This window comes from Aspergillus homomorphus (assembly GCF_003184865.1).
Source record: "Aspergillus homomorphus CBS 101889 unplaced genomic scaffold BO97scaffold_58, whole genome shotgun sequence".
Classification (NCBI taxonomy): domain Eukaryota; kingdom Fungi; phylum Ascomycota; class Eurotiomycetes; order Eurotiales; family Aspergillaceae; genus Aspergillus; species Aspergillus homomorphus.
The window spans coordinates 1-25,823 of NW_020291944.1; the positions used below are offsets into that span (position 1 = coordinate 1).

The 25,823-nt window shown below is 38.8% G+C and overlaps 6 protein-coding genes and 2 non-coding genes across 8 annotated transcripts; 4 read left to right on the forward strand and 4 right to left on the reverse strand.

Moving 5' to 3' along the window:
- Positions 1 to 520: 520 nt before the first annotated feature.
- On the reverse strand, positions 521 to 594 carry BO97DRAFT_t260. Its single transcript has one exon. It is a non-coding gene; the product is annotated as a tRNA-Val (tRNA).
- Positions 595 to 1,297: 703 nt separating this feature from the next.
- BO97DRAFT_t255 lies at positions 1,298 to 1,369 on the forward strand. Its single transcript has one exon. It is a non-coding gene; the product is annotated as a tRNA-Gly (tRNA).
- Positions 1,370 to 2,767: 1,398 nt separating this feature from the next.
- On the reverse strand, positions 2,768 to 5,507 carry BO97DRAFT_438079 (uncharacterized protein; the record flags this gene model as incomplete). Its single annotated transcript, XM_025697896.1, has 3 exons — positions 2,768 to 4,219; positions 4,644 to 5,198; positions 5,253 to 5,507. 3 exons carry the CDS (start codon positions 5,505 to 5,507, stop codon positions 2,768 to 2,770), a joined length of 2,262 nt encoding a protein of 753 aa, XP_025546931.1.
- Positions 5,508 to 6,077: 570 nt separating this feature from the next.
- On the forward strand, positions 6,078 to 8,070 carry BO97DRAFT_462532 (sedoheptulose 7-phosphate cyclase). Its single transcript, XM_025699421.1, has 4 exons — positions 6,078 to 6,706; positions 6,762 to 6,790; positions 6,839 to 7,298; positions 7,350 to 8,070. The coding sequence occupies exons 1-4, from the start codon at positions 6,359 to 6,361 to the stop codon at positions 7,929 to 7,931; spliced, it is 1,419 nt and encodes a 472-aa protein (XP_025546932.1). The 5' UTR covers positions 6,078 to 6,358; the 3' UTR covers positions 7,932 to 8,070.
- Positions 8,071 to 8,728: 658 nt separating this feature from the next.
- Positions 8,729 to 9,123, reverse strand: BO97DRAFT_355520 (uncharacterized protein; the record flags this gene model as incomplete). Its single annotated transcript, XM_025692140.1, has 2 exons — positions 8,729 to 9,005; positions 9,065 to 9,123. Coding segments are annotated over 2 exons (336 nt in total), but the record flags the coding sequence as incomplete, so codon positions are not given.
- A 712-nt stretch (positions 9,124 to 9,835) lies between these two features.
- BO97DRAFT_325102 (uncharacterized protein) lies at positions 9,836 to 10,063 on the reverse strand (the record flags this gene model as incomplete). The annotated part of the gene is made up of 1 exon (XM_025691304.1): positions 9,836 to 10,063. A coding segment is annotated over one exon (228 nt), but the record flags the coding sequence as incomplete, so codon positions are not given.
- A 3,288-nt stretch (positions 10,064 to 13,351) lies between these two features.
- On the forward strand, positions 13,352 to 15,343 carry BO97DRAFT_418222 (Zn-dependent exopeptidase; the record flags this gene model as incomplete). The annotated part of the gene is made up of 9 exons (XM_025696512.1): positions 13,352 to 13,403; positions 13,455 to 13,522; positions 13,589 to 13,802; positions 13,842 to 14,056; positions 14,280 to 14,563; positions 14,612 to 14,735; positions 14,810 to 14,971; positions 15,133 to 15,141; positions 15,251 to 15,343. The coding sequence occupies 9 exons, from the start codon at positions 13,352 to 13,354 to the stop codon at positions 15,341 to 15,343; spliced, it is 1,221 nt and encodes a 406-aa protein (XP_025546935.1).
- A 1,062-nt stretch (positions 15,344 to 16,405) lies between these two features.
- BO97DRAFT_462537 (phosphatidylserine decarboxylase) lies at positions 16,406 to 17,932 on the forward strand (the record flags this gene model as incomplete). The annotated part of the gene is made up of 1 exon (XM_025699422.1): positions 16,406 to 17,932. One exon carries the CDS (start codon positions 16,406 to 16,408, stop codon positions 17,930 to 17,932), a length of 1,527 nt encoding a protein of 508 aa, XP_025546936.1.
- Between the last annotated feature and the right edge of the window lie 7,891 nt (positions 17,933 to 25,823).

Here is a 25,823-nt window from a genome sequence, read left to right on the forward strand (position 1 = left end):
GTCACCCACCCAACTACTAACCTCCCGGCGTGTGGCTTAAGTACGGCTGAGCGGACGGGAAGCCCTGTTTTCCACACCCTGTGGTCGTATGTGCTGGGATTTCATCCAAAGCAAGTTATATCCAGCGTTGCTCGGCTACAAAGCTACTCACCCCACTCCCACTAGTTATCCAAAGGACCGCGCTGAATCAATAATCGCGGCTTGACTGTATTCCTGAGTGATATCAGATCAGAAATGTGGGCCTGTCGGAACTCTTCAAGGCCGTCTTAAGTCCATGCTACCGCTTCTTAAAAGGTTAACGATTGAAGCTCTCCACGGTTCAGCGAATGTATAAGCTCGAGGTTACATGGAGGGCATCCCATAACCGCATCTCACCTGGTGGGTGACGCCGGATCTTTGCTTTGTATCAAACACTGCATCGACAAGTCTCTTCTGGACTACGGAAAAATGCTGCAGGCATCGGCTGCTCTTAAGCGAAGCACCCGAGCTAAAAGAAAGAGGAAAACAAAGGCAAAAACAATGACCAGACTGGGGCTCGATCCCAGGACCTTATCGGTGTTAACGATACGTGATAACCAACTACACCATCCGGCCAATTGATGAAACATGACTGCTATCATGTCCTTATAATAGGCTACATAACTCAAGTAGGGTTACCGATCGATCTTACATCGTAATCATGACTTTTTCCAAACCTTATTACCGATATTATCGCAAGCAAAAGTTGTTTGTGGTATCAGATCACATAATATGGGTTGAACTCTATGCGCCAACCATCGTTTCAAATTTTAATCGGAATGAGCTTTTATTGATTGACGTACTATTGGACACTGCGGATAAGCATAGATATATATCGATGGATGGATATGGCACGGAGCGCAGATGTAGTTCGGGTATACCTTTGTAACCCGGTAGCGATATACATCAACGAGTATAAGCCGACAACAAGCACAGCACGGGAAATAAAGATGACACTCCGTGCCCTTGCCGGCGTGCAGAATGACATGTCCAAGAAACAGCCAGTCCGACATGTGTTCGTCCCATCTTTCTTGCACTGATCCTACTCGCAGCATAGAGACAATCCACTGCCTTCAAGCAGTATGCAATCATCTGCAACTTCCTTCAAGCAGTGCTCTTCTTAATTGCATGCACTGGGCATCAAGCCTTTCGCTTTTGTTTGTGAGAACGCTCAATTCCAGCCCTCAGCATATCTCAATAAAGCTTCGTCCCTTGACCACAAACTCCCCCACAAGCTCACACCGCATGAGGTACCTTACACATAAATATACTTCATGTTGCATCGTTGGTCAAACGGTTACGATTCTTGTCTTCCAAACAAGCGGCCCGGGTTCGACTCCCGGACGATGCATGGTCAATTTCTTTTTGGCCCCGCCGCTAATTCACCAGCTTCTGATGATCGTGGCTAGCCGACAGAGCGTGCTCAACCCGCTCTCAGGACCGCGCCCTTGTTCTCACTTCCCTTCTGAAATAAGGGGCACGCATATGTAGAGTGATGGGGGACGCGATAGCAACCGGTCCCTGGGATCATACCCTGCGTTCTTTTGAATACGTAGCGAGGACTGATTTATGTCAATGAAAGTCCGTGATCTCGCTCGCCCTCGGGCAGTTCCGAGCCGGGTATCGCCATGGTCTGAAGAGCGCGATTGAACGGTCTCATAGAAATCGTGAAGATCGTCGCGAGGCAAGGCCAGATAGTGTCGTTCTCGGCCAGTGATGCAACCAGCCGTCATCGAAAATGTCTGCCTGCGAGAAGAACCAGGGGGAATTCTCTATTTCCTTCTATATATGAAGGCATCGGTCAGTTTGGACCCCTTAGTACAGCACTCCCCAGTAATCGGCATACCTCCTATTCGACCTTTACCAGTCCAGCTATCAAGGCATCCAGGGAAAGATCCTGGATCGAATGCTTACTGATATGCCGGGCTTGGATGGAGGGGAAAGTGTCGAGTAAGTGAAGGACACGGTGGACCCAGATGGGTGGGAGATGGGTCCTTATAGCGCGGTGCCAACTATGAGTCTCGCACAGGAGGATGCGCTCAGACCGATCCAAATCACGTCAAGATTACCCCATAAGATAACAAGAGAAATTCAAAAGAGATGATAAAGAAGTATGCAGATGCCTGTCGACAGAGGCATCAAGCACAAGAAGATTGGTGGTGGGTCGAGCGCGGACAGGGATCGATGATCATCGTGACGGGACAATAGGACAACTCAGGCAAATCGAGCAAACAGACACCCTCCGACACCTAGGCGGTTGCGCCTCCTATGGCTCGAGCACGTGCAGGGCTTCGATTTCTACTCTGCCCAAGGTTTGATTTTTCGGTCCGTCATCCGATCCCCGTCAAGGTTGAAATGATCGTGTTACTTTCTGCTGGTTTCGAGATGGACCCCGTAAGAGGCAATGGAAAAGAGCACCTTGGTAATTTTACCATATACCTTGGGGATATCGCTCACTCAAATCTGACAGAGCTGCAGAAGAGGCATGAATCACATGTTGAAACCAGTTTCCAGACATCGCAATGCTGTGCTTTCGTTCAACGGTAGATGCGCACAGGAATGTGGTTGGCATGTACTGTACCTAGGTCGAGACAGCAGGCGTTGGACTGAACAGACATAAAAAACCCCAAGATTGACCAAAAGTCTACGCTGTAGACGACAGAGGCGAACGAAGATGTTGCTGGAGAGTCATCTGTAAACTCATAGGGACGCAAAACCGGAAAGAGGAAAGATAGTCTTCACCACCAGGCTAACACCCAAACATCTTCGTCGTGCTGACGTTGATCCGACTCCACTCCTGGCCTGTGACCAGACACTGCAAGAACCGGCTCGGCCAATACACATGATACAGCATGAAAAACGGCACCGGATCCCACACCGCGTAGCTTCCATCTCGCCAGCACACAAGATGATACCAAAACGTCTCAATGCCGCGTTTGACCTCCGCAAAACTTCCCTGACCAGAAAGTAGCACAAGAATCGGGAGAATCAGCAGGGTGACGAGATCATGTCCGATCCAGTAATGACTATGCCTGGGCTGTCTGGGCACAACAAGTGGCTTACGCAGTGATAGCTCCGACTCGAAGCAAGAGAGGTATGCATCCGCCATCGCAGCCGTATCCTGGAACAGGACCACCGCCGTATGCGCGCGCGGGTTGCACTCGATCGGGTATAATCTCACGTCCTTACCCTGGCCCTCGACAAGAAAATCGAAGCTCAAATGGCCGGTGAAATCCGTTCCGCCGTCTTCAGCAACGCGCTTTGTGAATTCGAGCATCTTCGTGTTGAGGGTTGAGTTCGGGGGGAGGGGCTCGTAGTGCATGAGCAGGTCGGAGGACGGACAAGACACAAAGGCCTTGACTTCCCCGCGGACGACCAGGGAATGCGTGCAGTATTCAGGACCGTTGATAAATTGTTGGAGGATGTAGGGGTTTTCTGGCGAGATATTCAACGTGGATAGGTAAGAGGAGGTGGATTTGGGCCCAGTGGACAAGGGCAGCAGGGTCATCATCTGGCTCCGGGCCTTGTCGTCCACCCCAATTGGTTTCAAGATGAATCTCTTGCCCTGTTCTTGAGTTTTCTCATTATCCTGTGGTGCCGAGGCGGCGAGGATATCCTCGACCTGCGTCACCGACGTACAGCGATGAGACTCCGGAACTAGCAGCCCGAGACTTCGAATATACTCGACAAAGGCATCCTTCTCGTGCAGTTTACCCACCACGTCCCTGTCGAATTGAACAGCGTGAAAGCGCTTCCCCCTCTCCTGCTGCGCGGATCGCATCACCTCGCCATCTTCGACTGCGCCCACGACGCTGCTGCAGCTGATCCACAGCTGAACGCTCTCGCTGCGTATGACGTCAAGCAGCGAATCGACGTATGGTTTAGGATTCTCGCCCTGCGGCGGTGTCAGACGATAGAATTCAGCGATCGATCGGGAATATCGGCCTGGGGATGTGAAAGGAATGGGCTCAGTGTCGGCGGCGATGATGCGGTGCGGCGTGTGTTTTGCGAGGAGACGGGCGATGGTCAGCCCTTTGGTCATGGAAATCCCCGTCACGAGGATGGTTTTGCCGTGGGAGGTAGGAGATAATCTCGGCTGGGTGGCAGCATCTTTGGAGACATAGGTAAAGAGGAGGGAGACGAGAGTGATGGTGGCAGAGATTGGGAGACAGAAAAGGCTGAGGAGAACGAGGAGGAAGTTCTTCGGTCCGTGGCGGTGGAAAATAGCCATGACGGGAAGGAGCAGGCGTGATGGCCGCGTGCGGGAAAATACTCAATGCTTGGGTGGTGGACGAGGCTTTGCTCATATACCTGCAGTGGCTACTTTGACCGTACACTGGCACTGATTTATCTACCAACACATCACGTCATAGTGACTCTTGGATGTGCCACAATTTTTTTCGAGGTTGCGACCGATGCAACAGGAAGTATAGAAGCTGGAATGAAGTGTTACGGATAATGTATCCGACAGGCACATGCATACGCAGAACCCAACTACTCTGGTTCATGAATATCGGATTTGAACTACAGCAACTATTGCTTCTCCTCGCCCACACATCTACTAATCTCGACTCCATCCTATACTTGCGTTAGTCCATGCTGTTGAATCGTGAATGGTGGCTTACCGGCACTCCAGTGGGCTCAAAGCTATGCACCAACTGGCTTTCATACACCAGATTCGGATTGCCCGGACTCTGATTGAACTTCATCTCACTGTAGCGTTTCTTGTACTGATCCACAGTCACCCCGGGAATGCCCTCACTCTTCGCTGTCTCTCCAAGCTTCTTCCTCTTTTCTTCGACACTGCTCCTGACATACTCCAGATACGGTGGGTTCCCAGGCTTGATGACGTTATCGGCCGCAAGGACTGAGCCCGGGGTGATCAGCTTCAACTCCTCGCAGAGTTTCAAGTCCGTCGTGTACGCCGGTTTGTAGTGATCCAGGAACATCAGGTCGATGTGTTTGAGCAGGCCCTGGGTATGCAGACGCGCAACGGAGGCGTCGCTGGAGCCGACAATCACTTTGACGATGTCCGAGAGACCGGCGAGATCGACCAGCGACATGATCACCGCTGCAAATTCGGGATTCATCTCCAGGCTGTAGTAGCGGTGGCCGCCCGCTTTCCGGACGGCGTTGCCGAACAACAGGCAAGAGTAGCCAACATAGCCTCCGAGTTCGACCTGCGAAAACCGTCAGCGCATCTGAAATTCTACCGATGTTACTGGGGAACGTACCATTATCTTTGGTTTAACCTCAGCGATCAGATCGCAGACGATCCGGCCCTTGTCCTCCCCCACATTCATCAGGTATTTCTTTGTTCGTCCATATTCATCAATGGCCGCGAGCACCTTCTCCGGTGAACCTCGGATGTTCTCCAGGTCTGGATGCGAATACACAAAGTGGAGGAGCTCGATCTCGCGACCGTCGTCGAAAAACCCCGTCCCCTCCTCTTGTGGTGCGTATGCTTTTGCCTCGTCGAACTTGGTCATTCTGTCGTGTGCTTCGCTCATTAGCACTGAAACCTAGCAGCCACGCGCGCGTCAGACCTATATGGGATTTTCTACAAGAGTGCGCACCAGCGCATCCATGATCCCGTGGTGACGAGATAAATTTAGCCCACGATGCAGCAGTGCTGATGCACCCGCAAGCCGGATTGGTGCTGATGGCAGTCTGCAAACAGGAAATCCAGGTAATGTCAAGTCATGGACCGTGCTCCAATCTGCAAGGGGAAAAGTACGACATTCCAGACCCTGCTTTGGGGACCAGCCAGGGTCCACGGGAGGGACAACAGGGTTTATGCGTGGGTCCCGATCCATCCCGATCGCTCGATAAGCGCCCGATGGTATTAACGAGTGTTGACGTGGGGAGTACCGCATTGAGTTCTTGTCGTCAACGACTCGGAGTCTTGGATGGTCTTATCAAGGTTAGATGCCCCTGTTGTGCAACCTTATCGCTGCAGAAGCTGAAACTAACTCCGGAAACGGCGTCAGCTCTTGCGCAAACCGGCTTAGTGGACCCACCGTCAAGGACTATGTCATGCATACCTATGAGACTCTCCGATCTCCATGATGAGACTCAACCTCTCAATTCGCCGAGTTGGGCCGATCGATCACTTCAAGGTTCTCACATTGGGTTCAGTTCCAAGTTGACGTGATCAGGGTGTGGTCGTAGCGTAGGACCCTGTGCGAGGGGAACGTGTTCCGTCTCGCAAGCTGAGTGGAGGAGGAGGACTTGCTGCACCAGATCCGTTATATATTCCTCGATCTCCATGTAGAACCCTAGACACTATCAAGTCTCTCAACTAGGTTCCGGTTGTGCTTCAGATTCAACACCTACAACCATGTCAGACCTCAAGGCTACGGTCTCCGAGACCAAGAACGGCTTCCACGTCGAGGGTTACGAGAAGATCGAGTACGACTTCACCTTCCTCGATGGCGTCTTTGACCTCCAGAATGCCCAGTTGGCTGGTCTCTACGAGCGCTGGGGCCGTTGCTTGGCAATCATGGACAAGAACATCTATGATTTGTACGGAGATCAGATGCAGAAGTACTTCGAGCACCACGGCCTGGAGTTGAAGATCCACCAGACCATGATCGGTGAGAAGGCCAAGTCGTTGGAGACATTCACCAACATCGTGGACTCGATGACCGATTTCGGGATTATCCGAAAGGAGCCCGTGCTGGTAGTGGTACGTTGAGTATCTCCAATGATGGCGATGAATGCAATGCTGACATATGTAATAGGGCGGAGGATTAGTGACTGATGTTGCCGGGTAAGGTTTCTGGATCACTCACACAAACCAACCGCTAATCCGTCCCAGCTTTGCCTGCGCCGCCTACCGCCGCAACACAAACTACATTCGCATCCCCACGACGGTCATTGGTCTGATCGACGCCAGCGTCAGCATCAAGGTGGCGGTCAACTACGGCAACTACAAGAACCGGCTGGGGGCGTACCACGCGCCGATGCACACGTTCCTGGACTTCGGGTTCCTACGCACGCTGCCCGAGGCGCAGGTGCGGAACGGGTTCGCGGAGCTGATCAAGATCTCGAGCTGCGCGCACCTGCGGACGTTCGACCTGCTGGACGAGTTCTGCGAGCGGCTGATCGCGACCAAGTTCGGGCGCTCGCACGACGAGACGGGCGAGGTCAAGCGGGCGGCCGACGAGATCAACCGCAACGGCATCTTCGAGATGCTCAAGCTGGAGTCGCCGAACCTGCACGAGATCGGGCTGGACCGCGTGATCGCGTACGGCCACACCTGGTCGCCTCTACACGAGGTACGTATGCTGATCCCTCATCTTGGCTCCCTTAGCTAACAACACTCGCAGCTGGCACCCCCCGTGCCCCTCCGCCACGGCCACGCCATCTCCATCGACATGGCCTACTCGGCCACGCTGGCCAACATCCGCGGCCTGCTCAGCGACGAGGAGCACCGGCGACTGCTCAACCTCTTCTCGCGGGCGGGGCTGTCAATGGACCACGAGCTCTTCCACGAGGAGATCCTCGACAAGGCCACGCAGGCGATCCTCAAGACCCGCGACGGGCTGCTCCGCGCCGCCGTGCCCAGCCCGCTGGGTAGCTGCAAGTTCCTGAACGACGTCACCAACGAGGAGATGTTCGCGGCGCTGCGTCGCCACAAGGAGCTGATGAAGGAGTACCCGCGTGAGGGCGCGGGCATCGAGGCGTACGTCGACGCCAGTGACACGGGGTACACGATCAACAACAAGCCCGTGGACCCGCAGATGCACGCACAGAAGATGGCCAACGGTGTAGACGGCGAGACCAAGATGAACGGCGACAAGAAGATCAACGGGGTTGTCGACGAGAAGAAGAACGTGTTCAGCGACGGGGTCATCAATGGGTTCCGGCAGATTGCTGCCAACGGGTACCCGAATGGACTGCGCAATTAGAGGATAGACGGAGTTTTCAGATGCATTAGAAATCAACGGAGGGAGTTACTGCGTAATTAGTCTAGGTAGCTATACGGTAAATACCTAATAATGATAAAACCGCCCGAAGACGTGGCGTTTCATATTCTCAGCTTCTTTTACTACTATTACGCGACGATCATTGATAAGAATATTAGCAGCGTCGTGATCTTCGAGAAATGAACGCATACGAAGCGCCACTATGCCCGAGCGATCCTAGTTTGGCAAGTTTGCACCGGTCCCCCCTCCTTCCCCACATCAGTGAGAAAATCGATTGCATGATGAGCATGTACGATGCAGAGATCGCTCCATTAGTTTTATACAATTAAATCGAAGCTCCGTATCACCCTTTGAACACCAATCCAGAATCCCAGATAACATGCAGCACAATATCAATGGACTAGGAGGCTTGTACCAGTTGCGCCTAATTGTTGTACAATACCCGGGGTAGCTGTACCCAGTACCTCCGGCCTCCACTGATTCGACGGGCTTTCAATCCGTCTGCCCACGCCATTCGTAGCTAACTCTCGCTCCGTTGATAATGTATATAGTCAGACTGTTACAGCTTGGGGAATAAGGGCTCCCCAAGGATTAGTCTTGCAATCGATGGCTAGTTGCTTTTCTTACCTGACCCCCGGCCGTCTACTCCGTTATAGTAGATGTTGACACTAATTCTATTCAAGCTATAAGGGGTAGAGGCTCTCCATTCCTAGAAACAGCTAATAAGGCGTTTGTTATATTTAGACAGGCTATCTTCTGACTATGAGATATACTTTCTATTATTCTTCTAATATTAGCTCAAATACTACTGAATTTTTTGACCTTTTAAATATTCTCTTCAACTGAAGTACTGGGTCTGCGCTGTGAAATACTTCTAACCAGTCTTTGAGAAAATTTGAGAAGCAGTTCAGGCTTGCTATTATGTGAAAGTCCAGCTTGTTCAGAAAGCGAGATATATATTCTTCCTTCTCAGGATCAAGAAAATCGTGGCTAAGAATTCTTGAATGGTCAGATTTCATCACCTTGATGATATACTGAAGAATAGCAATACAGGTACTGTAAGTAGTAAGAAACTGTTAACTAGAATTATAATCACACGTGGCAGGGTCTTCTACCTAAGTGGATGATCCATTATGATATGGCTTAACAAATAGACGTCAGCGCCGTGAAGCGGTTACAGAGAATATATGTTATATACCTGCTATTAGATTCGTCCTGTAACAAATTCAGGTATATTTATAGTCTAGGCGCTTTCAACAACGCTGCCAAGGTCTTGTACTATGAAGGATATACAAACATACTTCCTTCCTAGTCGGATTGATTACTGCCCTTTACTACTCCTGATATCTATTATCTGTGTATCTTGTTTCAAGGCGTCGAAGGGGTAGATGCTCTCCATAGAATCGTCGAGAGGAGTGTTGTAATATCCAGCCATGGCGGTCGCGAAACAACCCCCTTATTTCAGATCTATAGAGTTATAGTACTCGTACAAGGTCTTGTCAGCTGTATCAGTAATTAGTATAGTACTTTAGTCATTTGAAATCCTAACACACCATAAAGGTCAGCTGGAATGCTGCCTAGCGATAATTATCTGCTATCTGAAAGTTGGACTGCGAGAGAGTTCACGAGAGATGAGCTCCCGTTATAAACCCGTTATCAGTCCTATTCCTTAGAATGGTTCACTTTTAGCCTTACTATTGAAGGACTTACAAGTAATCAATAATTAATAAGAATTCAATATACAAAGGGTGTATTGAGCGACAGTTATGACAGTATACATGTGATTTAACTTCATTAAAAATGAATCGCTTTATATATTGCCGCATTACCCTTTTCTGAGAAATGTTAGTATGGTACACTCCAGCGCAACGCATCAGGGACGTTATACTGATCAGATTTATAGAGTCGCCAGTTCTCTCAGTCAGCTGTAAGAGTGAAATCGCCCCCGGTGCTTGGAGGACGTGATGATGGATCTTCATTTCCAGAACAAGTGAGAGCACCACGCTGTCAACATATCCCCATGCAACATTTGCAACCCATTCATGTGGTTCAGTCAACAGAGCTGTCAACTCTTGACATGCATCAATGACCTCCTGAGTCTGACTTTGTTCTTTACCCGCCAGGGTACCAGAATCAGATTGTAGAACATCCCGAACTGCGCTGGGTGCATTTTGCGAGATGAGGGAGGATAGAGCTTCCACTCTCGCATCAAGATTGTGGGTGATTGTCATTGCTTGCATTATTGTCACTGCAGCTGTCACTGGCTGCCTACACACTTCTTGCGGGCCCTATTCAAGTTCCGGCACCCTGTCGACCATATTACTGGTCCTGAAAAGTTGTGCGGTCATCTTGTCTCAGTATACATCTTTTCAACGACGCTTTGGTATTTTAAGTGTAGTGGTTGAGAGCATAATAGCACGTGAACTGTTAGATCAACTCGCACAGTGCGTCAAGAATAGTGTCTCCCTAGAGGCAGCTAGCAAAGATAGCAAAAAGGGAGGGGGGGGGGGGGGGGGGGGGGGGGGGGGGGGGTGTTCCGAACTTGCTCGTGTGCTAAGAGCGCAATATCCAGTCCTACTGGCCGTCGGCGCTTCTCGGGGCGGTCATATTCCGGCTCTAACAACCTGGACCCACTGTGCCTACCTTCAATCCACCGTCGGCCAGCCACAGCAGTAGGTGTTCACGGATTGCCTGCAGGACAAAACACACGCCAGATCTTTTTTAAAGGTTTTAATTATTTTTCTCGCAAGTTGTACTAGCATTTATCGAGCGTATCGATATTTAGGTATGTGATCTTTAATATTCGATCCTCCAAGGTGTCTGTAAAAAAGCCAGGATAAGGCACATTATTTTGAATCGTCGAATAGCAGTTTATCTAGTTAATTATGATTTTTATACATACGTGATGTGATATACGCCACTTTGATAAGACAGGCTTTGCAATGGGCCTAGTTTCCTCACAGAAGGTAGTAAAGCGAGCGGCGTTTTGCGGTCGGAGATGTTTCGTACAGCCAGGACACCGCGGATGGGTTTAATGCTGTCGAAGCAACTTGCGCAGATGGCTATTCGCGACCTCTCATTCTGATTTCCTTGGCCAAATTTACAGTAAACAGTCAGAAACTTATCCGTGCCAACCAGAACCCCTCGCAGGGGTCAGTTCTCCATACAAACAAACCCACGGCGGGTGCTCGGAGGAGAAAAGACTGCACGTTGTTTTCCTCTCCTTGGCTGCATCTTAACAGTATTTGTCACCATTGGTCGAGGGTTCCACAGTTTCGGTCTGTGCAACGCGCTGGCCAGGCAAACCCAAAAACCCAGGAATCCACCGTCAGTAATCAGAATTATCTTATCCGGGGGTCTACTGAAAGGACTGATAAAGTGTGCCACAATGGATCCATGAGCCTTTGACCAAAGGCATCACGAATATATCGCTGTGACTCTGACAACAAAGTCGGGACAGCCAGGGTATCTGAATTTGCAGAGCAACCATTGAGGAAAGGGAGGGCGGCCACGTTTTTATTATAGTGAAGGGGCAGGGCGCGTGGAAAAGACACGCAAAAATCGCATCAGAAGGCAGGCTGTCGTTGCGGCTGCCCGGGAGGTCCGTTCTCGTTATAACCAAAACTGATGGATGCATATTGTCATTGCATCATGGATGTACTCCTCTTTCAAGTCGCTTCTATGAGTAAGAGACAACTCTCTTCCTTCCGCCTATGCATCTTCCAACACAATGCGGGCCGCACCTTCGCTGTTAGGAGAGCATAAATTAAAGTCTGATTAGCTGGTTTGGCGCCACTGGTCTCTGATCCCTTCTAAACAAACAATGGGACCGAGCTCAGAATATGTCAAGTATAATACAATAGCAGTACCAATTTCGATGCTACTTACTAGGTGCCAAGTCTATCGAATGTCTACATTCATGAAAGCTTGCGATTACATATAGGACTACCGAGGAATATTCTGCCGTTTCCGGCTACAAAGTACTGCGCAGTTTTTTTCTTCGTTATCGTGACTTGTGCAAAACCGTGGATCAGATATAACTGTCCCGTGGCTCGGGCCGGTTACCTACCTACGCCAAGACCTTCCGTTTTCGTGACGATAATCTGTGTGTGTGCGGCGCACAAGAAACATTTACCCACGTGCTAGTGGACTGTCCAGAATTAAGGGGTACCCGAAGGAAGTTACGGAACGAAGTAGGAGACGGGTTTAGCAGCGTCTCGAGTCTGCTGGGAGGCTCAACCGAAGGTGAGAGAGGTAACCTAGACACCGTCTCGCGGGCTAAGATGGTCACGGCCGTGCTAGACTTCGCTGAGGCGTCGCAACGGTTTTGGAGTCGCGCGCCAGGAGGGCAGCCTAACAGTGGGAATGGCAATTAGGCCACGGCAGGACTTGACGAGGCTCTAAGTTCGTTTTTCAGGAAGCGGAATACTCTACTTGTACGTACGCGGATACATATAGTTGTTGTAGCCTGCATATCGCTTTTTATTACGAGGGGTCAGGGTAAATGACATCATCCATCCATCCACCCAGCTGTATGCAAGTCACATCTCATCACGTTTAAAACTTCAGAACCTGCATTGGACAATTTCGAAGGGGAGTCTGCATGACAAAAGTACATACATGAAGCGCAGATTACATGCACAATCATGACAACTCAAACTCGAGTGAGCCAACATGTGGATCTCATTTACACTAACAGCCAAAAATCTCGACCGTCTGGCATTTGCAAAGGACAAAACAGGGCATATCTGTATTGATACTTTCCCATCATTATCTATCCTGCGCTTTAAGCATGCAAAGCCAACTCAGTCGTTGCTTGCATTTCCTATATATGGGTGGGGATATTCATTCAGAAGGACCCAGAGCATTGATGACCCTTACGGGTAGTCAGCTCTTGCGGCTAGATACGCCATCTCTGCAGCGCAGCGGCAGGGAGCAATTGAATAGCATGTTTCCAAATCGAATTGACGCAAAGACTTCATTCTACCAGACATGATCTTTCATGGATCGCCCACTTATGCTTATTGTACCAAGGCAACGCATTGTAGCTGCACTCGGAATGCAGAAGGTAACTGTAACACTACCCCATTTCGCATAATACTACAGTTTGTAAGGGTTTTAGTAATTAGCAGAAGCGTATCCCCATAGCGAAGAGAACTCGAGACTGTACCGCCCAGGAGACGGATAAATAACCCTCAGGTAGTGGTATACATATATATAGGTGCCGTCAATTCTCAAGGTCCTCGAGTTTGTCTCTAACCCAGTAGCCTACATTGCTATCTATTCGAGCATTACAGTGACTATCTTTCAACCTTGAATAATTATGTCTGAAGACTTGAAGAAATTTTATGCTGAGTTTGTGCTCCAAACTAAGTCCAAATGATGTTGCCTTGTTCAGTAACATGCGTCTTCTCAGAGTCGATAAGCTCGCAGATGCCGAGTTTATTGACAAAAGTAAATGACTCTATTTTTGATATTTGAACTTGTATCCCACACCGACTTTAGGACTGGCTACGGCTATTTCCCACCAGTCGATTTCGAGTGAGGCAAATAAGCGCCCAGATGTCGTGAAGGTAAGTAATCAATCAGTGGCTGAGCAGATATGGGTATGCATTTTCAAAGGCTGGCATCCTTTCCAGATGGAAAAGTTCCTGGAGGTAGAGCTGGGCAGTAAATTCGGTGCCGAAGTGCAACCATATTGCACGGGCAAGCAAAAGAAAAAGCAGCCAACAGACCCAGACCTCGATCTGCCGCCGATTCTTGTTGCCTGGTACCCCCCGAGAAACAGCGCTTCAAATGACAAGAAACCCCTTCTCATCTACGGCCACTATGATGTTCAGCCAGAGTTGACCGGTTAGTCGTACCCGGCCTTTACGCTTACCAGAGTCCAAGGCCCTAATGGGGAGCGACTATATGGACGGGGCTCTACTGATGACAAGGGACCGGTTTTGGGATGGCTAAATGCACTTGAAGCCCACAAGAGTGCCGGTGTCGAAATTTCTGTCAATCTCATCTTCTGCTTTGAAGGCATGGAAGAGAGCTCGTCGGAGGGATTCACTGCTTTTCTTGAGAATATGGCAATGATCTCTTTAAAGACGTGGACGGAGGTGTTATTACCGACAACTACTGGAATACCGCCAAATGCCCATGTCTGATCTATGGGCTTCGAAGCATCAACTACTTCAGGGTCACCATCACGGGCGCCCCCAAGCAGCTCCATAGCGGCATCTAAGGAGGCGCTGTTGCCGAGCCCATGACAGACCTGTTTAGTCTTTTTTCGAAATTAGTCAATAACGAGGAAAGATTCTGATACCTGGCATCAATGACCAGGTAGAACAGCTCACCGGAAAAGAGAAGGCACTGTACAAGAAAATCTGTTTCAAGTTGAAGGATTTCACCGACGCAATCGGCGATACGAAAGTGCCACTCTACCAGGACCCAATTGACATCATGATGCACCGGTGGAGATATCCATCGCTCTCGATCCACGGGATCAACGGGGCGGATGCAAGCGACGACCCAGGCACGGCAATCCCGAACAAAGTGACAGGCGCGTTCTCCATCAGAACCGTGCCGAATATGGATAGCAAAACCGTCAATGACACGGTGACAAAGTATCTCTAAGACGAATTCAAAAAGCTTGGCAGTAAATGTCAAATCAGCATAGGGGTTTTCCCCGAACACGTTCCATTCTGGAGGGCCAACTACGAGGAGCCCAATTTCGCAGCGGCTGCCAAAGCCACCAACGAGCTTTACAAGACTGATCCGGACTACTCCCGAGAGGGAGTAAGGTTAGTTTCAACTCAAAAGGCCGATTGAGATTGCTTACTGGCGTTCGAAGTATCGGTGTTGCATTGTAGCTCCAGAGTCTTCTGGACAAAAAGAGTCTTCTGTTGCTCCCGATGGGTGCGGCGGATGACGGACCTCATGGGCCCAACGAGAAAATCGACAGAAGAAACGACATCGAGGGAACGAAGCTGTTTGGTGCCTACTGGCACTTCTTTGCTGGGAGGATTTTGCGGGTGCATTCCATACTTATTTTGCACCAGATGGTGATAGAAATGACGAATTGAAACCGATTGATTTGGATGCATGCTATCATGACTTTCTATGGCTTCTCTGTTAAGCTATATTTGATTCCTAGATATTCTTGTTTTTAAGGACTACTATTTGCCTTGTGTAGAGATATCGTGTAGGTAGAGGTAGGTGGTGACAACGAAAACGACCATTCTCTTCCTCGGGCCCTCGAATACCATCATGGAACGTCATAGATGTGTTCTAGGCCGACATGGACGTGACAGCGTACCCCGTTTTCGCGCCGCAACTATTGCCCAACTCAACAACCTGCACGGGAATGGGGAATCGATGAGGTTCAGCTCAAGCTGTCATGGTGAATATTCTCCACCAGACCCCTCATGCTGCATGAAATAAACAGTTAATCTTCTCCGACTGCAACTTCCACCGAACTAGGTTTAGTGTGAGTTCACCCCTCCAACCCTCTCCACATGACACTCTGTCTCCATGGAAAGATTTATTCCAATTTGCTTTTCCTCGACTTCTTCTTAATCCGATTGGTTGTTCCACCATCTTATTGTAACCGTGTATGTTGAACTTGAAGCAGTGAATTGTACATCCAGGTGGAGAGGAAACCTCATCCTTTGGATCAACATTTGTCACCCTTGCCTCTCTTCCCTGTTCTTCGTATTCATTTTATTATCTAGAAGCAGTCGATCATTCTTTCCTGAGGTTGTCATGGAGAAGGCTGCCGATTATTCCGGAGAGTTAATTTTGACACCACCGCCGTTTTCGAGATGTTACACAAAACACACATCAACACATACCCGTCAACAGTTCCTCACTTTTTTCTACGCCTCATTGCGTGAGCGGTGTACGAGAATACATGAGTCTCGTCATGTATGAATTTCGTTCCTTGGTCGAGTGTCAATTGTGCGGTGCCTGCGTCGGGCGGAAAGCAATGCAGCTTCCCCGTCCTTCCGTACATGCAGGTTGCGTTTGATTTGTCGCCGCAAACTACACACTGCATGAGTAACCGCAGCCAGCCGGCCACAATATCAGTGTCAGACTTGTTGCATCTATCGCCATCGATGCAAGAAAGAAAATGGCCCAGTCCGTGGTTATGCTCTGCATCTACATCATGACCCATCCAGTCACTCAGCTGATGTCGACATTGTGGCCTTGATTCTCACTGTCAATGTGCAATTTACACGAGATGCTCGGAGGATGAGACTGCTGTCTAGAACAGATGACGCCGTAGGTGTGACGTGACCACCAACCTGGCGCCGTTTTCGATGGTCAATATTATCTATAAAAACCTCCTTCTCTCCGGGCTTGTTCTGCCATCCAGACTGAGACATTACAGTTCATCATCCAACTTCTTTCCCCGTGAAATTTACGCTTCTCTTTATCCAAGAAATCTTTCCTTGGACTTGCCCATCATGACTCCTTCCAAAGACACCAATCTGGAGAAACCCGTCACCTACACGCCTAAACACCCCATTGTTCAGGACCTGATTGATTTTATCAATCGGCGGACCCCGATTTACAATACTCAAAAAGCGAGAGAGGGGCCTCTTCCCCTCAAGGTGGATAGATTATTTTTATTCAACTGGGCCATTGCAGACGCAGTTGCTGGGGGCGAACAGGAAATGAAGGCTGAGGGCATCTCGGATCTGGATGGCTATCTCAAATTTGTCGACCATCTCGTTGAGTGGACTCCCATAGTCAGCTCCACGGGAGACGAAGTCCTGAGAAAGCTCCTTGTGTTCTACTGGCCATTCAACCAGCAGGCACTCAGCGACCTTCAAACTCCAATCGCGCCTCAATTCACCAATACCGATTTGAGATGGCTTTCTTACTGGCTTGTTGCGTTTGCGCGCCGATTTGGCGAGTACATGGCCACACCTGAGTCGGTTGGAAATATTTGGAGTTTCTACACCAGTCAGACATATGGGCAAGGCCCTGGTGATGCAGACAAAGGCACCAAGTACGACAAGGGAGATCGCTACAAGCAGTGGAAAATTCCCGAAGAAGGAGGTTGGAAATCTTTCAATGAGTGGTTTTCACGAGAATGGGCCGATATCGACTACTCCCGGCCACTCGATGGAGAGGGTGATGATAAAGTCATTGTCCAGGGCGCAGATTCGGTGTTCAACGGCCACTGGAACATTGAGAACGGGTCTGTCCATATCGATCCGGCTGATGTTAAATCCGCCGAGGTGACTGTTGATATCAAGGGTATCACATGGCCCATCAGAGACTTGGTCCGATCCATCAGCGAGGATACGCCGTATAGCAACGGTAGCTTCACGCACGCTTTCCTCGGCCCAACCGATTACCACCGTCAGCATGCCCCTGTGGAAGGAAGAGTCGTCGAGGCCAAGAATATCCAAGAACAAGTTTACCTTCAAGTCGCCCAATCCAAAACCAAGGATGGCAAAACGACCATCTACCCCGAGCGAGGTATTGTCATCAGTCCCCAGGAGCAACAGCGACGATCGGTCAACACTTCGAACCTTGAGAAGAAAACCAATTCCGAGAGTCAAATGGATCTTCTCGCGCTGTATAGGGAGATCAATAACCTCGAAAAAAATCAGTCCGAGCAGCCTGCTGCCAACGGTCCGAAACCTGACGCCGGTATCACTGCACCCGACCACGCTGGTTATCAATGGTGCCAGACTCGTGGCCTGGTTGTGATCGACACCAGCTACGACAGCAAAGGCAACAAAAAATCCACTGACAATGGCTTGGTTGCGGTCTTGCCCATTGGAATGGCCCAGGTTTCCTCGGTCGTTCTCACTGTGAAAGAAGGCCAGTTCTTGGAGAAGGGACAAAATATTTCCTACTTCCAGTTCGGCGGCTCTGATATCGTGACGGTCTTCCAGAAACGACCTACCTACCGGAGTGATCTTCAAGCTGGCAAGACCAAGTTGCACATCCGAGAAAAGGTCGCTGAGTGGAAGTGATGAGCGACATACAAAGATGATGTGGGATTGATTCTCTGCTTGAAGCAACCTCTGGAGCTACTTGACATGATCATGCTTTATAGGTAGACTGTCATCCTGCGAATTACCATTTGACCCATTGCCTGAGTGCAATGATTCATTCGTTAGTAATGAAATGCAGCTCATCTTCTTGCCCACTGTTCTCGATGTAGTGGGCCGAAGCCTTGTTATGTAATCCATAGACATGTACAAAAAGAACTCGTTGAAGAGGCAAGTCTCTTTAGTAGGGCGACAGAGTCTTATCATGAGACGAAGACAGAGTCCTTACTTCTGCGCCCAGAGCGTTGGCTCATAGAATGCCGAAGTAACCAAGATCATCGCTGCATATCATGTCAGCATAGATATAATCTATCGAGTATCTATCGAGTATTCCATGGGTTGATTTCCCAGCTGAGAGATACCAGATACGTCTGGGTAGTAGAAGAATTGCTTCGTGTTCGGTCAAGTAAAGTATGAAGAGGAACAGTGTTTCTCTCCGGAGATCAATGTCTAGTGAATCCGATAACAATTTTCGAATCAGTTAGCCTGAATCATCAGCAACGGATCAATTCGGGATATATCAGGTAGACAGTAGAATTATATACTAGACCCACTATCTTAAGTTTTTTAAAGCACTATCCAATAATAAATATCATTATCTATCTAAAAACTACTAGAATTACCCTAACTTAAAGTACCTCTTATATTAGTTATAGGTAATAATAGTTAAGGAAGTGGCTAAATCTACTTCATCTTATTTTATTATAAAAATATTAAAAGATTAGATTTTATTATAAATTTCTTTTAAAAATATTTTCTAGCTAAGTATAATTATAAAATTTATAGTAAAAAACTTTTGTTATTATTTATTATTTTAGGAAAGATATTTTAAATTTAAAGAAATCTTATCCCTAATTTAAGTTATAATAAATAATTATCGAGTATTATTAATCTATGAAAAATCTTTTTAACAAAAACTTAAATTAATATTATTAGTACTTAAAAGTATATTAATATTCAGAAGATTTAAATTAAATATAAAATAATTATTAGGATAAGACTAAATATTTTTCAAAGATTTGAAAGATAATAGGTATACTAGTAAAACAGAATATATAACCTTAGTAATATATATTTTATTTAGGTTAAATAGTTATATATATAAACTTAAATAAGTTGTAAAGGGAAAAGGTCAGCTAGGTATAGAATCAAAGTACTGGTATTGTATAGATATAGACTAATTCTTACCTTCCTAGAATATAGTAAGGCCTGGATATTTAAGATATAGATTCTACTAAATTATTAATATTATAATTATTTTATAACTAAGATATAGATATTCTATTATAGTAATTACTTAATTATATAAATTAACTATAATAATTTAGTTTTTTTTTAATAACAGTTATTCTTAGCTATAAAATAGTAATATAATACTACTAATTTAATAGTTAAATTAATTATTTTTATAGGTACAGTAACTGATAACAGAAAATAATAATATTAATTTATATTAAATTAATATATTTCTAATAGTATTTTTTTATTTTAGAAATATAATATTATTTTTATTATAATAATAATAATTTTTTTATATTTCTCTCTTTTTTTTCTTTTATTTTATTAATATTATAATTTTCTAGATTTTATTATTTTTTTATTATAAAATACTTATTTTCAAGTAATTTTTATTAGTAAATATTTATTAAAATATATATAAATATTATTCTATATTCTTTATTACTTAATAATACTAAGAAATTAATAGATAGATATAAAGTCTATTATTTATTATAATAATTATTTATATAAATTATTATCTTCTGTCCGCGGTACCTCTTAATCTAAAGATATTATTTTATTTAAAATATTTTAGAATCTTAGTAAAATAGTTTAATATAAAAATAAATAAATTATTTAAACTTAACTACTATTTTAATATAGTATTAAGTATAAAATATTATTAATATATTATAAGAAAAATTAATTATATTACTATAGATTTTTCTATATTAAATAAAAAAATTTAATTAATTATATTATAGACTACAGCTGGAATACTTAAAAATATTAAAAAATTAATAATAATTTTTAAGTAGTTTAATTTCTTTTAGTATAATAATAATAAAAAATAAAATCTTATTATTTATAAATTATACAGTTTTATTATATATTCTTTTACTGTAATATTTATAAATATAAAATATATTTATTATTTTAAATATAAATTAATAGTAGTTATTAAAAAGACTATAATTATAAATATTTTTTATAATTTAAATTAGCTTTACTAATAATTTAATAAAAAAATATAAATATTTATTATAATTAGATTAAATCTTATTATATTTTTATATTTTAAACTAGAATTAATTATAAATTTCTAGTATTTCTACTAGATAATATTAATTATTTACTTTAGATTTATATTATTATTTTTTACTTAGATATTATAATTATTAAAATTATATATTATTTTACTAATAGAAATAAAGTAGAAAAGATTATAATTAATAAAATAAAATAAAGTTTTCTTATCTAAATTATATATAGTTTATAAATATTTTTTTATTTTAATAATATTTTACTAGTAGTAATACTCTATTATATAATTTTTTTTTATTATTATTATTAAATAAATATTAATTATATTTATATTTTAAATTATATAGTAAATATAGCTATAGCCTAGTTAAATATAATATATTATTATTTTATATTTTTTTTTATAATTATATACCCTGGATTTTATATTATATTATTTTATTATTAATCTCTATATATATTATATATATATTTATAATTTTAATAATTAAATCTAGCCAAGACCTTAAATAGCTGGATCTAGTTAAAATAATAAAATATATTAAAAAAATTAATATTATTAGTAAATATCTTATTAAATATAATATCTTCTTAATTTTATAAAAAAAATAAAGATATTCTATTATATTTTTATTTTTTATATAAAAAATACTGTTAAGTACTAGGTTATTAATATCTAGAAGTATAAAAACTATAAAAAAATTATTATTAATAATATTTATATTATATTATCTAGTTTTATAATTATTCTAGAAGTAAATTATATAAGTATTATATAATAATTTATTTATTATTTAATTTTTTTTTAGATTTTATTTTCTTAAATTTATATATTTTCTATAAAATATTTATTAAGTTTTTAGTAATAACTATTAGTTATATTCTAAAAACTATTTTTTTTATTTTATAAAGTAAAATTAGTTATCTTATAATATTAGATTATCCAGTATTTATTTTATTTTTTATTTATTATTATTATCTAGATTAGGTATAAATAATAATTTAATCTTATTTTTCTTAATCTTTTAAGATTTTAGAAGAGATATATAAAAGATATTATATAAATAATTATATTTTACTAGTAAATATAAGTAAAATATTTACTTTTTAATTATATCTATAATTTAGAATAATCTAATAAATTTAGATATTAGTTTATAAATTATTTTTTTAAACTTTAGGTTTTTAGTAAATAATTTAACTAAGTTATTTTTTTTAAAGATATATATTATTTTATCTTTTTTTTTAAAGAATAAAGTATTATAATAATTATTATAATAAAGTATTTATTTTTTAGTAGCTTTTTATTAATTTTAATATAGATTTTCTTAAAAATTATTAAATTTTTCTAATTTTTTGATAATAGATAATATCTTTATTTTTATAGAATTATTTTTAATCTGTAATTAAAACTCTAGTATATAATTTATAAAAATTTTAAAAAGAATTATCTTAATTAATATATTTTTATAATTATTATAAATAAATTTAGTTTTAGATAGTATATTAATTTAATAATCTTAATTTTCTATAATAAAATATTTTAAATAATATTTTAAAACTTAGTTTACTTTTTTAGTTTAATTATTAGTTTAAGAATAGAATACTGTTAATAATTTTTTTTTATTTTAATTTAAAAGTAGAGATTTAACTAGAATTAATTAATAAATATAAATTCTTTATTAATAATTATATCTATAAATAATCTATATTTTAGTTTAATTTTTTAATAAAAGATATCAGCCAGTTATCCTGTATTTATTATATATAATATAAATAAAAAATAATATAATTTTATAAAATAATTAATAATAATAAATATTAAATTAATCTAAGTTTTTTAATAATAGAGTTTTAATAGTTTAGTAATAAAATTTATAATAATTTTAATCTAAAGCTATAATAAAATTAATAAATTTTTAAACTTTTTATATAGCTAATATTTAAAGATTATTTAATATTAATAAATTAAATATATTACTATATATTTTTTTATATATTTTTATAAATTTATTTAGTAGAACTTTCTTTAAATAAATTATTTTATTTTATTTTTTTTAAAATAGTTTATTAATAAATTATTATAATAATATTATAGAATCTCTTTATAAAGATTATTTAATTTAGATATATATAATTTTTTTTAAAATATAATAGTATATTAGTAGTAATATCTTAATTTTTTAATTTAGAAATAATAACTTTTTATTATATAGTATCTGAGTTCTTAGATTATAATTATTTAATTAAACTTTTTAAATTTTTATTAATCTTATTATTATAAATATTCTTAATTTTATTAGCTTATTTTACTACTAAAATCTTAATAATTTAAATTAGATCTAATATATAAATTATAATTTAATTAACTAATTCTATACTAGTAAATTTTATAAAATTACTTAATATTATATAAATACTAGATTTAGGTTTTTTCTATAAAGATATTTTATTATATTTAAATTAAGATTTCTTTTTAAATATTATTAAGTAATAGACTAAATATATCTAAAATATTTATATAATATTATTATTATAATTACTATTTATTATATTAAAAAACCTAAATAAAATATTAATAAAATTAGTTTTTTCTAATCTATATTTAATAATAAAGTTATAAGATATTAACCCTATATATTAATATACTTAATATTTATTTAACTATAATTAATTTATAAAGATTTAAAAATTTATATAATCTGATAAGATCTTAATAGTATATTAAACTTTTTTTAGATATTAATATTAATATTTAAATAAATAAATAATAGTAAATAACTCCTAATCTAGAATTATCTAATTTAATTTTATTTTAATAAATTTTTTTAACCAGATAATAATTATATAAAATTAGTTTATAAATTTTAGTTATATAAAAATTCTAGTTATTTCTTTTTTACAGATATTAGTTTTAATTTAAATTAATAATTTAAGATTAAAGAAATAAAATAATAATATTCTCTAAAATATATTAATAAATTAATAAAATACTAGTTATTTATTAAGTATAAGATAATATAAACTAGGTTTCTTATTATTTTAATTATTTTTTAATAGATTAATTAAAGGTAAGATAAGTATAAGGACTAATATCCTTACAACCTTCGCGATAAGCTTATTGTAAAGGAATATTAACTACCCCTGTAAGAATAAGATAAGAGATTATATAAGAGATTAGATAAGTAGCTGTAATCACTATATAAGTAGCAGCTACTTATAAGAATAGGAAACCAGTAATAATACTTTAAGATAATATAATACTATCTTTAACTCTTATAAGGGATATTTGTTTATTATATTATTTTATCCCTTAGTCCTTATAATAAGTAATAAAAAATTATAAATAAATTATTAATAGAAATTATAAAATCTAAAAAAAATTTATATTTTATAGAAGCTTCTTAATAACAGCTAGAAAATAATAATATTTATTTATTAAAAATTTATAATAATATCTTAGAGAGATATTATATAACTAAGAAATTTAATCTAGATCTAGAAGAAAAAGTATTTTAAAATTTTAATATATAAGTTTATTTTTCTTAATTAGCTTAAAACTTACTTAATATATTTAATATAATTAGGTTTTATTATTAAGAAGATAAGAATATTATTTAAATAAGTAATATAAATAATATTAAGAATATTATATAATATAGAATAAATATAATTTTAAAAAAAAGCAGAGGTATTAATTAAATTAAATAATATAATTAAGTATTTAAAATAATTATAATATATTTAAAATATAGTCTTCTACTTATCTTTTTTCTTAATATAAATTTAATAATAAATATCTTATATATTAATCTTATTAAAATATTTATATCCTGTAAGATAATTAAGAATTTCTATAATAAATAAAAAAAAATAATAATTTTTAATTATAATTTTATTAAGATTATAATAATCTATATAAAAATATAAATTTTTATTTTTTTTAGATATAAATAAGATAGGGGATCCTGTAGAACTTTTAAATAATTAAATTTTTTTATTTTTTAAATTTTTATTAATATATTACTTTAAAACTAATAATTTTTTTTAAATAAAAAGTAAATAGGATTAAACAGGGGTTTTCTATTATTAATAAAATTAATAATATAATTATTCTTATAATAATTAGATAATAATTTAGATTAGTTAAAAAAAATATCCTAAAAATCTTAAAATTTTATTAAAATATTATTATTTTATAAATATTCTAGTATTTTATTTTTTATAAATAATTATAATTTTTCTAATAATTTAATTAAAATATATATACAGGTATAGTTTCAGTATACTTTAATAAATTTTTAAGAATATAATTCTTGTATATTATAGAACTTAAATTATTATATCTTATTTTATAAACTTAAATAGATTTTATAATTATTAATAATAGTTATAGATAATAAAATAGAGATATTATTAGAATTATAATAAATTATTATATAAAATTTAGTAAATTATTATTAAGTTTTTTTTAAATTAGTTATTTTAATAAAGATATCCTATACTTTATAACTAGGAATTATTCTATTATTAATAATCTTTAAATTTAGGGGTTATTATAAGGACTAAGAAATAAAATAGTATAATAAATAAATATCTCTTATAAGAATTAAAGATAATATTATATTACTTTAAGGTATTATTACTAATTTTCTATTTTTATAGATAGCTACTACTTATATAATAGTTATAACTACTTATCTAGTTTTTTATATAATCTTTTATCTTATTTTTATAGGGATAATTAATATTCCTTTATAATAAATTTATTATAAAGATTATAAAAATATTAATTTTTATAATTATTTCTCTTTTTATAGAGTAAAGCTGGAGTTATATTTATAATATATTATTAAAATCTTTTTTTAGTAAACCTATTTTACAGGGAAACTTGGAATAATAAAAAAAATAATTATTTTTATAGTTAATATTCTTTTATATAGATTATTATATAACTATTTTATAAAGATTTATATAATTTTTTATATAATTCTAGTTTTTTAATTACCCGCTAGTTTTCTCTTTATAAATACTGTTTTATATAAATAAAGAATAATATTATTATTTTCTTAAATTTCTTTTTTTAATATTTATAATCTACTTTTAGAGAGGCTAGTAAAACTATTCTTATAAAAAAAAATCTATTTTTATATAAGAAGTCTTTTTTTTTTTCTAATTAAGGTTTTTTTTTTTAAGTTTTTAAGTTTTTTTATTTTTTCTTTTTTTTTTATTAGTAAATATTATAAAGATTTCTTTTTTTTAAATATAATATTATTTTCTTTTTTCTTATAGAATATTATATAGTTTTTTATTATAAAGTATTCTTCTTAAGATTTTTTTTATCTTAGTATAATTTTCTTTTTTTTTTTTATAAAATCTTATTTTTTAGGCTTTTATATAGTTTTTTACTTTATTAAGATTATCTTTATATTTTATAGAGTATAGATTCTGATTATTATTATTATTTTATAAATAGTTCTTTACTTTTAATTTTAACTAAGTTATTTATTTTATAAATTTTCCTATCTCTGTGAATTTTTTAGATATT